The sequence below is a fragment of the Trachemys scripta genome, chromosome 1 (genome assembly GCF_013100865.1).
Source record: "Trachemys scripta elegans isolate TJP31775 chromosome 1, CAS_Tse_1.0, whole genome shotgun sequence".
NCBI classification, from domain to species: Eukaryota; Metazoa; Chordata; order Testudines; family Emydidae; genus Trachemys; species Trachemys scripta.
This window is the reverse complement of record NC_048298.1, coordinates 79314940-79328647: the sequence shown is the minus strand read 5'-3', so window position 1 is coordinate 79328647 and position 13708 is coordinate 79314940. Positions and strand designations below refer to the sequence as shown.

The 13708-nt window shown below is 40.0% G+C and overlaps 1 protein-coding gene across 2 annotated transcripts in view; it reads left to right on the top strand.

The window, feature by feature from the left end:
* EEA1 (early endosome antigen 1) overlaps positions 1-13708 on the top strand; it is a 114253-nt gene that overhangs the window by 62401 nt on the left and 38144 nt on the right. For both annotated transcript variants that reach the window (XM_034772665.1, XM_034772674.1), the window contains one exon: positions 9452-9790. In XM_034772665.1, the coding sequence (XP_034628556.1) occupies positions 9452-9790 (339 nt within the window). The remainder of the gene's footprint in view (positions 1-9451; positions 9791-13708) is intronic.

Below are 13708 nucleotides of genomic sequence, written 5' to 3'. Positions count from 1 at the left end.
GTTAAAAGCAGCATTTTTCTTCTGTGTAGTAAAGTTTAAAAGCTGTACTAAGTAGTGTCCAGTTGTAAACTTCTGAAAGAACAACCATAATGTTTTATTGAGAGTTATGAACATTTCAGAGTTATGAACAACCTCCATTCCAAAGGTGTTTGTAACTTTGAGGTTCTATTGTGTATTCCCTAAAGAAGAAGTGGGGAAAAATAGTAAAAGGAGACTGAAGAGAAAGAGGAGACAGGAAAACAAATCAGAGAATTTTTCTACAATTTTATGGTTGTTTCCCCATTATAACGCATGTTTGTGAACATATAAAACATTTGAATGTATTTGTACTATATGGTGACAGGTTTCCGAGTGGTAGCCGTGTTAGTCTGTATCAGCAAAAAGAACGAGGAGTACTTGTGGCACCTTAGAGACTAACAAATTTATATGCAAAAGAATAAATGGACACAAATCAGATGTCAAGAATTATAACATTCCAAAACCAGTCGGAGAACACTTCAGCCTCCCTGGTCACTCGATTTCAGACCTCAAAGTCGCAATACTCCAACAAAAAAACTTCAAAAACAGACTGCAACAAGAAACTGCAGAATTGGAATTAATTTGCAAGCTGGACACCATGAAATTAGGCTTGAATAAAGACTGGGAGTGGATGGGTCATTACACAAAGTAAAAACTATTCCCCATGCTATTTTTTCCCCCCTACCGTTATTCACACCTTCTTGTCAACTGTTGGAAATGGGCCATCCTGATTATCACCACAAAAGTTTTTTTTCTCCTGCTAATAGCCACCTTAATTAATTACTCTCATTATAATTGGTATGGCAACACCCATTTTTTCATGTTCTCTGTCTATCTTCCTACTGTATTTTTCACTGCATGTATCCGATGAAGTGGGTTTTAGCCCACGAAAGCTTGTGCTCAAATAAATTTGTTAGTCTCTAAGGTGCCACAAGTACTCCTCGTTCTTTTTGTATTATATATGATTATAATTTTCTGTGTGTGCATTTGTGTATGTGTATTTATTTATGTGGTGGCAACATTAGTAGTTTAGGGTAGGCCTGTGAAATAATTCTCCCCACTTGTTGGAATTATTTATATTTGAAATTATTTATATTAATGTGGGAAACCACCAAACTCTAATTTAACCACAAATTCCTTTATTAAATCCAAAGACCAAATGGTGTGTGTACAATTGCTCCAAACATGCCTAAAAAGCCTCAATAATAAGCAGTTTACTACATCCAACCAGTAACAAAACATTTATAAAGGTTTGGTCAAGATATTTATAAATGGGCTAAACCCAAGGATGCTTAGAACCATATTTGTTGGCTCCAATGTGGTCAGGCAAGTAGTGGCAATGAATCCTTTGAGTTTACTTTTTTTTTTATACTCTTCAACAAATAAGTACTGTCATTGCAAATTACTGTCTTCAGTTACAACCAATTTGAGACAATTTCCCCTTATTTCTAGTCCTTATTCAGCTAAGATTTACAGCTTCCTTTCCTCCCCTCCTTCTTGCAGTCTGACAGTTTGTTCTGGATTCTCACAGACTTCAGTGCTGGTGTGTGGGGTGGGAAGGGCCAAGCTGGCTCATTTTAAGACAGATTCTTTTTGTCTTATTTAAAACCATTTGCACTCACCCCTATTGGTCAGAGGCCTTCTTTTTAGAAGCTTTTCCTTTATATCATTTGTTATTCTTTGAACAGACATCTTCCTTATTTTATTCCTTGTGTCCTTATCCTTTCCTTCTACTTGCTAGTCAGGGCCTTCCTTTACAACACACACATCTTTTCGTAACCAAACTCAAGCTAACAGTAATTCTTTAATTTCATATTTATTGAACACCACCTGAAGCCTAACCAATTGCTGTCTACGAGTATTTATTTATTTTTGGCCAAATTGTGACATAGCTAATGCAGTTGTGTAGGGGTGTCCGTATACAGCTAGTAGTGCTAAAGGGGAAGCAGACTGTGCAGGACCACTGTGTCCTGTCCTTGTGCCAGCTAAGTGGGAAGGGCAGAAGAAGGCAAGGATAGGTTAGAGCTGTGCCAGCGTGTTGGGGAGCATACACTGCTTCCTCTGGGTAAAGGCCCAGCATGATTTACTCTCTTCTTGGAGCAGCAGGGAGACTCCTGGGGCAGGAGTAACAAGGTGTTGCCCATACCTTTGAGCTCATGGCAAAGTCACAATTGAGCCGTTTATTGTCACATCACTCTGCACTAACGATTTAGTGGAGGGCTGCACTTTCAAGTTAACTGACACATTTAACATAAAAATGTGTATTGCGGGCTATCCAGGTCCTCCCCCAACCTTTCTGCTACAGAAGTGGTCCTATATCTATGTTTGTATCTCAATGTAAGTGCATATGTGAGTGTGTATTTCGATGTATGGGTATATATGTAGAGAACACCATAGATGTGGTAGTCGTAGCCATGTGCTCAATTAACATGCCTGCCTCACTTGCTCTCTGCTCATTAATGCATCTCAACTGGGCTTATTTCTGATTTTCCTCATCATTAAATAGATTTAAACAGCCATGTTAACCTGACAGATAAATATTTTTTTCTTTCCTTGACTTGTGGAATTTCCCCTCTAAAATCACAAGCAGTACTCCTGGAATGTAATATGTTTAAAGCTCAATGTGTTGTGACTCCATAGAGCTGTAAATGGGAGCATTATAACACAGAAAAAAGGAGAATCCCAGCTTCCCAGTGGGAGTCAGCATTTGATTCTAATTATGGAAGGTCTCAAGTTATCCAGTTTCAAAGCCCCGTTGATTTTAGATAAAACTCTTTTAGGTTACTTTTAGGGTTCTTTGTGGCTTACTCTGAGGCTGCCCTGTACAGTTGGACTTAAGGCAAGTGAATTGCTCGTTTTTCAGTTGTCTCTTTAAAAAAACTCCTAGTAAAAAAAACCTTTTAAATTTTTTTTTTCCGTTAACCTGTGTGGCATATGCAAAAACATGGTGGGTTGGTAGGGTATAAAGTTTTCCTCAGGACATGTTTAGACCTGTATAACTTCTTCAGGCTTCACTGCTAATGAGTAATGTGCCATCTCAAACTCTTGCTAATAAATCCTTTATACTACACCACAACATTGTGTATTCTCTGCATATTTTATTTTATCCAAGTTCTTATACTTTACACATCACCATGATATCAGAGTGCCTATTTTATATATCTATATCTATATATCTATATATATAAAATCTTACATATATATAATATATAAAATATAATCACAACTCATGTTTAATTAGTGTAGTCAATGAAGCATTTCAGTGTGTTATTAAACATCTCTGTTATTTTGAAAGCTATATACCTTTTTCTCATCAGCTGTAGCCTGTGTGAGTGACGTAATTTATTCCTCCTCTGTGGAGATGAAGCATTTTTTCCAGGGCTCTGTATTTATTTCACTATTGTATAAATGTCTTGTGAATAAATCCAAGACATGTTTACTGTATTTGGCAAATCATTCAACATATAAAAGGCAGGCTTTTCTTTTTTCTCTAACTTCATTTTTTTAAATGTTACATATTTCCTCTACTCACAGTTGCTTTTGTGATTCTGCATTGCCAAAAAATTTGGATAAATTCCCCCTGCAAAGCATAATGCTCCACTGAATGTTTTATTGTATTATCTACTATTCTGCCAAAACAAAACTGGGACAAATCAACATGGAAAACGTTCAGGTCAAGTTTGTCATAGTGATGTTAACTCTTAACTTGGAAGCTTAGCAGATGCCTATGCAATATTCCTACTCTTACATTAATGTGAAGTGCACAATAAAAGTACAGGCTTGTAACCCCAAAGTCTCCTACATCATAACTCTGAATACTACCTAGTGACCTGTGCTGTCCAGATGCTTTTCTTTGTTTGCATACTCCCACAATGTCTGTCTCTGTGTGTGTATGTGGAGATAAGCAAGACCAAATATGGAATTCAGTTGTGATGGAGCACTTCCTTAGAAGGATGAATCATAGTACTTGGTGTGTTGCTGGCAGAGTAGTTATTATATAGCACATTGCCCAAATAGTGTCTTGGGAAAGGAAGCATATTCATATTTAGGAAAATAGAACATAGAATGTCAGTGGGGGGCAGGGACTGAGACCAAACACTAGTTTAATGTAGTTTAATGTAGAAATAACATTTGCCAAGGAATATAGTAAGATGCAGTTTAAAATTTCTTTATACTTTGCTTGTGATAGTATGATGTAAATCTGAGGCAGACCTATAATAGATAGTGAGAATTAGCATCTTATTTCACTTCCACAAACCAGCAGAGTTTAATCATATATGAAGAATGCATTGAAACTGATACACAGTATATTTAATTCCCTATATTTAATGGAATGACAGCAGACTGATGAATAAAATGACTAATCTGTAGTCAAAATGGGAAGATAAATTAGAAATCAAGGGAAGAGTCCTCAGCTCTGTCGAGTTCATGCTCGGTGCAGTTGAGATGGTGTGGCGGGGTGGCTCCAAGCCACCTTTTGAGGCCCCCAGTCCTGGGGCTGTCACAGCTTAAATGACCCACAAAGTGACTTATAGCAGCCTAAGAGTGCTCTAATTTGCAGCATCTGAAGTAGCCTCTTAAAACCACTCTGTCAGCCAAGAACTGGCTAGAATACTGTGTTCCTTGGTCATGCCCCTGATTTGCCGTCACTCCAGTAAACCCTATACTGGGTGTGAGTGAGTGCTTGGAATCATCAGCTGCCTCTACAGGGCAGCTTTCCTGATACCTTGTACTGTCCTATGTTGAAGGTCTGGCCACAGAACTAGAAACGTTATGAAAAGCTTCTTAAATGATGCAAAAACTTTACTTTTAATCTCCTTGTAAACATGTGGGGGCGGGGGAGAGGGGGGAGTTTGAGCATTGGCCTGCTAAACCCAGGATTGTGAGCTCAATCCTTGAGGGGGTGACTTGGGGAAAAAATCTGTCTGGGGATTGGTCCTGCTTTGAGCAGGGGGTTGGCCTCCTGAGGTCCCTTCCAACCCTGATATTCTATGATTCTATGCACTTTTGGAAAAGATAGACAACAGATATTCATGCAGAGTGGAATATATTGGGTTTTAGTTTGTATGTCCATTAAGCTTCTAGCGTAGCCCAGGACAGTCTCTTTGTGTATGCATCCAGATGTTGAGATCATGTAAAGTCTGATTTAGAAGAATGTTATTCTTACAGTGATATCTTCCAGCAGCTGCATCACAATGAGCAGCGATGAATACGTCAATGCAGGCCTTTACTTTAGGAGAGGAATCTACTTCCTCTAATTTTTAAAGTAAAACAATGAACTTTGAGAATAGTAGGAACTTGTGAGGAAGGAAACAGACATCTGGAATTTCGGTCAAGTGGCTGCAACTCTATTAATCCCATAACAGAACATAGATAACTGGATAAATTCATGGTGGTTAAGTCCATTAATGGCTATTAGCCAGGACGGGTAAGGAATGGTGTCCCTAGCCTCTGTCTGACAGAGGATGGAGATGAATGGCAGGAGAGAGATCACTTGATCGTTGCCTGTTAGGTTCACTCCCTCTGGGGCACCTGGCATTGGCCACTGTCGGTAGACAGGATACTGGGCTAGATGGACCTTTGGTCTGACCCGGTACGGCCTTTCTTATGTTCTTATGTAACAGGATAATTTAACAGGCCAGCCTGTGTTGACCACAGTGGAAAATGGGGGAAGGCAACAGGCACTGTATTGTCACATGGATTCTCCCCCTCTTTTTGTAGCTCAAATCCAGAGCATCACAGTTCCAGGGATCAAATTGCTTGTATAAAACCAAGGCTCCTTAGAGCCTACATTACTCCCAATGCCTATAATGTCCTATTGCCCAGAACAGCCTAATGCTAGAAAAAACAATACGCCTCTTAAGATGGCTCAGGCTTCCCTGCAAATCTAGCCCCTTTTCCTAGGAAAGGTGTGTTAATGGGAAAGGGGCTTCATCTGAAACCTGCTGCCAGAGCCTTTCACCGCTGCCTCCCCACTGCCAGAGCTCTTCCTTGCTGCTTTGTGAGAGCCTTTCCTACTGCCTCAGATTTTCCCCGCTGTGGGGAACAACTCCTGCCGTTTCGAGTCGCTGGTAAGCTACTGTGCTAAAAATAGCAGTGTAGACACAGGTGGCACTGCTTGGGCCTGTAGAGAGCTGTGTAGAGTATATGCCCTATACTGCCCAGTTCTGGAGTGTCTTTATTCACCTAAGTATTGCCTCACTATCTACACTGCTGTTTATACCCATGCTATGCGGCATACATTGTATGTACTCTACACACCGCTTTAAGTTTAGACATAAGCTCAGGTACAAGTGATAATACGTCAAATAAACATTCATTGTTAGCTGTTTCACTATTCATCCCAGCATGGAAGGAGTGAGAGGAAGTATCATATTAAGTAGATGTACACAAACTCCTCTTGAGTGACTGCTCATTTTGGCTAGGTGTTAGAATGCGTGGGGGATTGAAGGGGAGCATATTTTGTTTCGTTTTCCTGAAGCGGAACTGCGATTTCAGAAGTTTGGGAAATACTGCAATAAAGCAATTATAAATGCCACTTTATTATGTAAACATAGTATCTAATATCCTGAGACCAACGCAACAACAATGGCACTGCACACATTATGATGTGCCTTTCCCAGTGTTAATTCAAAATTAAACTATGCCAGGGATCTCTCTTTCAAATTCTGTCATTCATCTTTAAGGTGCATGAAAATGTTCAGCGTCTCATTACTTCTTTGAAGCACCTTTACATTGATTACTATAAAAATACCTTCTGAGGGTTACAAATGTATTGTGATAATCTGCATATGAAACTGCTGTAATGCCGTTATAAATATGCATATTAGAAATCAGGTTGTGAAAAAGGTGCTATGCTGGTGCTCCTGTGCTGAACCTGTTTTCCTGGTGTTAAGAAGGCTAGCTAGAGTTTTTGTTTTTCTAAAGGTTAAAACATACTAATTCACACCATAAACTCAGGGTGAAATTGTGGTACCATTGTAATCAATTGGTGTTTTGCCACTGATATCATTGGGGCCAGGATTTTACCCATATAACCTTAAAAACAGACATTCTGTATGTATTGTTTATTGCATATATAATACATATTATAATATAATCATGTAACTAAAAATAGTTATTTTGTTTTTCTAGAACTGTTGTGGAAAATGTTATTGCCAGGCTAGAATTCACATTCAAACTTCAGCCTGGAGCAAATTTTCTTGGCCAAGTTTTAAGCCTTAGCAAGTATATTTTATAATGGAAACTCTGAGGGGACTATAATTATATTCGTTCTAATGTGAGCTGCTACTGCCGAGCCATTTGCCAGATTGCAACATAACTTAAAAACTGATGTACCGAAGAATAACTCTCCCCTCCCTCCAAACTTGTTAAAAAGCAAGTAAACTAGTATAAAAGGACTTTTTGCCCTTTTAAATTTGGTGAAATTTAACAGTAGTTAAATTCTGTATCCTCAAAATTAGTCTTGAATAGTGTTTTAATTTTCTGTTAAACTAACCAAAGCAAAATCAATTTGGGATTGGTGCTTAGATGCTATGAAGAAGTGTGCTTTAAAAATGCCCAACATAGCTAGAATTACAGTTCTTTCTGTGTCTTCTCCTGAACCTATATATTCCAGGAATTGCAGAACATAAATCACCAACTGACACTTTTGACACTAAACTTGTGAGTGCTGGGATTTTTCAAGCTGCCAGCCAGCTGAATTCTTAGAAATGTTTTGTTTAAAGAGGAGCTGAAAAACAGAGTATGCAGTTAAACTGCGGGGAGAACATTGGTAGCGGAAAGATGCACACAGAGATGCTATGATGGGACAGGAAGTTAAGAATTCAGTTATACCTACATGGGGATTTTAGAGAAACAATGAATTCCCTGAGCTGGAATTTTACTATGACACCCAGGAAGACAGCTGATAAATTTCAAAAAGTGCCATTGGCTATTTAAGGACAATGGTTAAGATCTTGGCTTTAGTTCTCTCTTTGAAAGATGGCACCTCCGGCAGGAAAATGGCCTCTGTTGCTGAGGCGTTGATCAATACTGATTTAGAGGCCTTGCTGCTTGCAAAATGAATTTTGCTAAAGTGTGGTGAGAAAAAATTGAGACTTCAGAGCTCCTCTTCACTAAAAGGCCACTCTTAAATTTGTGGTGTGTTCAAATTAAAAACAAACAACCCTCCTGAGCTGACTTGTATGCAGAGTTTTATTTTCCAACAGAAAAGTCTGGCATGAGGGAGTTAGCAGAACACTAACATGTTAAAACAGGCTAAATTCTGAATCATATTATGAGTTTGGTGGTTTCATGCTATTATCATTTTTAATGTCGCATGCTGCACTCATTTTGGCAGTCTCTGTTCAAGAGAAGCTCATAGAATATCAGGGTTGGAAGGGAGCTCAGCTAGTCCAACCTCCAGCTCAAAGCAGGACCAATCCCCAGACAGATTTTTGCCCCAAATCCCTAAATGGCCCCCTCAAAGATTGAACTCACAACCCTGGGTTTAGCAGGCCAATGCTCAAGCCACTGAGCTAGCCCTCCCCCCAAGCAGTAACATGGTTACCGCCGTCCCTGGGTGGGCTTGAACCAACATCCTTTCGGTTAACAGACGAATGCGCTGACCCATTGCACCATAGAGACACATATTTTGAATATTTGGGGATGTTGCACTTCTCTTGAGATGTGATAGGGCAAAATGAGGAAACTTCTTGAAAAAGTGAGGGTATGATGCCTTATACCAGTGGTTTTCAACCTGTGGTCCATGGACCCCTGTGGGTCCGCAGATTGTCTAAGATTTCGAAAGGGATCCGTACCTCCATTTGAAAATTTGTAGGGGTCCGCAAATGAAAAAAGGTTGACAACCACTGCCTTACACAGAATTACAGGTGAGGCAGTGGCCCACAAATTTAAACATATAGAGAAGTACATGAAAGGGTGAGGTATCTCTGACATACAAATAATTTTTAGCTGTCACAAAGCAATTTGCCAAACACATGCATGAGCTTCAGTAACATAGAAGCTCAGTTGTTTCAGTAAAACAAATCAGTCTTCAAGATGTGGAAATAGTGGCAACTGAATCAGCTACCAGAAGACTTGAAAAAGGGCTTATGTAAGGAGTAAAGGAAAAGTGTTAGTTTCAGTCCAGAAAGCAACTTTATTGAGCACAGTTTAAAATATATAGAGAGCAAGGGAGCCTGAAAATGGGAATTATAATTGTAATGGTATGCTATATGGACTCTGGCATTGACTGCTATAATATGAAATAGAAATTAAAATGTAGAATTATTGACAGACCTATTTCATGTCTCAACTCAATTTTGGAGATTATTAGTGTGAGAGACTTGTTCATTGCTCTGGATAAACTCTTGTGAGGAAATGTGAGTAATAACAGTTGATCAGATGTAAGCAGAATTGTAATTTAATTTCCATTTAATTGCTGTTATAGAGTCTGACAGAAAAGCTGCTGAAGAAAGAACTTGATTACACCCAGTTAGAAGAAAGGCACTATGAAGAATCAGTGAGTAAAAAAAATATGCAGGCAAGCCTTCACCAAAAGGACCTGGACCTGGAACAGCTTCGAGCAAGGCTGTCTGCCTCTGAAGCCTCATTGCAGAGATTACAGACAGAACTGGGTGAGAAGGGGGAAGCAAGCCACAAACTTAAGGAAGAATTGTCAGAAATAGAGACAAAGTATCAGCATCTCAAGGCAGAGTTTAAACAGCTACAACAGCAGAGAGAGGAAAAAGAACAACATAGCCTACAACTGCAGAGTGAGCTTAATCAGGTGTGGTGCCTTCAAAAATATTGTTTTCATTCATATTATTCTTCTCAATACTACACTTTTCTCTATATATTTGTGTATATGTAATATAGAGCTTCTGTGTGTGTCTGTGATATCTACATTTAAAATCTCCAGGAACTACAGTGCTCTGTGTGTGTATGTGTACACATTTGTTTATTGGAGGGGGGAAATGCAAACATGCTGCTAAATGTGTATTTCCTGGCTCTTATAAATGAAAAATAAATTTCAAGTGTCATGTTTTGGCATGTTAGAGAACTAAGCAAAGAACACAAAGAAAGATGAGGTAAAGGTAAAAGAGGGAGTACAGAAACTTACTCTGATCAGTACTGTCATACCTGAAACTAGTTATAGGGCCAGACACTTAGTTGGAGCAAGTTGGCGTAGAGTTGTGCTCGCTTACACCAGATGAGGGTCTGGTCCATAATTCATATTGTTTTAGTTTTGTATCCCTAAGATTACTAATGCTGTCTGTTTTAAAATAATTAAATTTTCTGCTCTGTGTGAAAGGAACCTCTAATTCCTTTAACCTTGTAAATAGTTCTTTATAAGTAGCTTTCCATTTTTTAAGAATAATACTCTTCTTAATCTAAATTAGCCGTAGAGCTTATTTCTTGTTTTCAGAGGGCTTGTCTGCATTGTGCCTTAATCCACATCAGCTGGAGTGTAAATTCTAATGCATGCTGCTGGGTCAGGAACTCACTGGCTCATGTGGACCCTGCTGGTGCACACTAAAAGTTCCCTAGTGCATGTTAATATAGTCCCATTTCAAACAGCACTACATTAACATCCACTAAAGAACTTTTAGTGTGCACCTTCAGGGTCCACACAGGTCAGTTAGTGTGCAACATGCTGGTGCATGTTAGAATTTATACCCCAGCTGATGCAGACTAAGGCATTGACTGGACAAGCCCTGAGAGTCAGAGAAATCAATAATTTCCAAATTCATCATGCCCTTACCCATGAATACGGATCTTGAGGCATATCTGTGATATTCCTCTCCTGTTGGGGGTTCTTAGGTAACTGACCATTGCACTATGCACCCCACCCCTTCCCTTTTTTTTTTTTTTTTTTTTTGTTCTCATCACATTCTTTTCCTGACTCTAGGTGTGGAGTATTGGCAAAAGAAAATGCTACTTAGATTACTTAGTTTTCTTGACATATATGAAAGTGATCAAGCCTTCCTCATGTGTCTAAAAGTTTTGCAAGGCTGTAAATAACAAAGAGCAAGTAATATTGTTTCTGCTGGCTCAGAGTAGAGTAAGTTGTAATGGGATGAAGTAGTACAAAAGAAAGTTTTGGTTGAATATTGGGAAAGTTTCCTAGTTGTAAAGCTTGTTAGACTGTAGGATAGTATAGAAGAAGTAGTGGAAACCCCATTGTTTGATTCCTTAAAAAATGTACTAAGCAGTGAATGTATTATAGAGAAGAACTCTGCATGACTAGAGGAACAACATAAAGTCCTAATAGTTTTTTTCAATTTCTAATGTCTGTTTCTGTGATTTGAGCCTTTATATTGGAATGCATATAGTAAACAGTCCCATAGTCCTTTCACATGCTAAATCCTATGGAGTATAATCAGAGCTACTTTCATAGAGCTGTGGGATTGACCCACTATTATTCAATGTTAGATGAAAGTTGACTTTGAGGTGCAGTTTTGTTTGATCTTTGTTTTGTTGGGTGCCTCTTTGTGTGTAGTATGTGAGATCAGAGAGATGTTTGTGTTTCAAGAATCATGCTCAATACTTCAATAAGAAATCTGTGGTTCATTCCAGCTTGGTTTACTTTACTTTTAGGCCTGTGCTTTTACAGCTTTCCCTTTTTCATAAAGTAATTTAAATAAATATGTTGGCTTGATGCCCACCCACAAGCCTGTAATAAATTACACCTTAACCTATGCATGCATACTTTCTACTGGAATCTCCTGTGGTTTAGCAAGAATCCAAGTTTAATGGGAAAAAAAAAAAAAAAGCTGATGCTTGGAGATGTGCTGAAGTTTGCAGTTTCATCCATATGCTTAGGAATCCTGATGGGTGACATTGCAGCTGTCTTTCTAGACCGCAAAGAATACAATTTCCGAAAGCACAACCAACTGGCAGAGTTCAGCTGGAAACTGGTTTCAGACTAGGAGAGCGTGCTCCAGCTAAGCAGGGCTTGTGAAAGGATTTTTGGTGGGGAAAAAAAACTTGGATTGCCTAATAAATTTCTAGGAAAGGAAGTGTAGATGACACAAATCTGCTGGTGATACCATCAGAAAGGAATTTAGTCCAACTAAGAAAACCTGCCTGAAGGGGGATCACTGGAGTTCCCAAGATTGTCTGTTGAGACCAGTGGTCCCCAAACTGTGAAGCACTCCCCTATAGGGGGGCTTGGAGGAATGTTTGGGGGGCATGTGTGGCGGGGCCCAGGCCAGCCCCCACGGGGACGGAGAGGAAGCACCACCCATCCCTGCTCTGCCCCTATCTCCCTTCCTGGCCCCCCCGGCCCTAACCTTGGCCCCACTCCTGACTGCAGTTCTGCTCCTGGCCCCAACCACAGTTCCTGGCCGTGGCCCTGCTCCCAGGCCCCCTCTGGTTCCTGACCATGGCTCTGTGTGTGCATGTGTGTGTATACCAGTCAGGGGGAGAGGGAAATCAGTAAAAAAAAGTTTGCGGACCACTGATTTAGACATGGTGGAGGGAGGACTTTAGGGTGGATTGAGAGATTCTGAGTCTATTCATGATACAGTAACTGGTTACTCATAGAAAGAGAGATTTGTCTTAGTTTTTCCAGTTTCTTCTCTAATCGCTTTGTACAGTTCCCATATATTTCGTATTGTTGTTCACTTAGCAGTCTTAGCTCATAGTTTTGAATATTGGAAATAGGTTTATAGCTATCTTTTTATTTCCCTCTTACCTGTGACTGGAGATGATCATTGCAAGGGTGTAGCCTACTAGGGTATGTCTACACTGCAATTAACTGCCTGCAGCTGGCCTAAGCCAGCTGACTCGGGCTCACAGGTCCCGGGCTCAAAAATCTCAGGCTAAAGGGCTGTTTAATTGTGGTCTAGATGTTTGGGCTCAGGCAGCAGGCTGAGCTCTGGGACCCTAACACCTCGTGGGGTCCTAGAGCCGGAGCTCCAGCCTAAGCCCAAACGTCTACATCGCAATTAAACAGATACCAGTTAAGATTCAGTCACAGTATACTTTTTTTCGCGTGTGAGATTTTACCTCAAATGAAGCTGAGGTTGTTGGTATGTTGAAAGCTTTAATATCCTATCTGGTCCTAAAGTCAGCAGTGTTTCTTTTAATTTAAAATTAAATTAAAAAAATGAGAAATAGTATTTTAAATGTTGAATTTTTGAAAGGTATCTTTATGTGTATGCAATGTAATTATTTTAATACATGGAATATAGCACACACAGTTCATTAGGATTAATCATTTCTTCGGGGCTGAAGGAAAATTTGTGGATGATCTGTTTACGGCAGTGGTGGGCAACCTGTGGGCTGCATGTGGCCCATCCGGGTAATCTGATTGCAGGCTGCGAGACATTCTGCTGACGTTGACCATCTGCAGGCATGGCCCCCTGCAGCTCCCAGTGGCCATGGTTCACCATTCCCCACCGCTTCCCGCAGCTCCCATTGACCGGGAGCTGCGGGGGGCTGTGCCTGCGGACGGTCAACATCAGCAAAATGGCTCACGTCCCACAATCAGATTACCCTGTTGGGCCCCAGGTTGCCCACCACTGGTTTATGGCCACAGTTCGATTGTTCCTAACATGTTATTACGTGATATTGTTCATGATGACATAATGAATTGCCGTTTGCTGAATGGCTAAACATGGTTTATATGGTAACCCACCTCATTCTGTAGTGGAGAAAGCCCATGTGCCCTCTTATCAAAATTGTCTCAAACAGTTGTCGG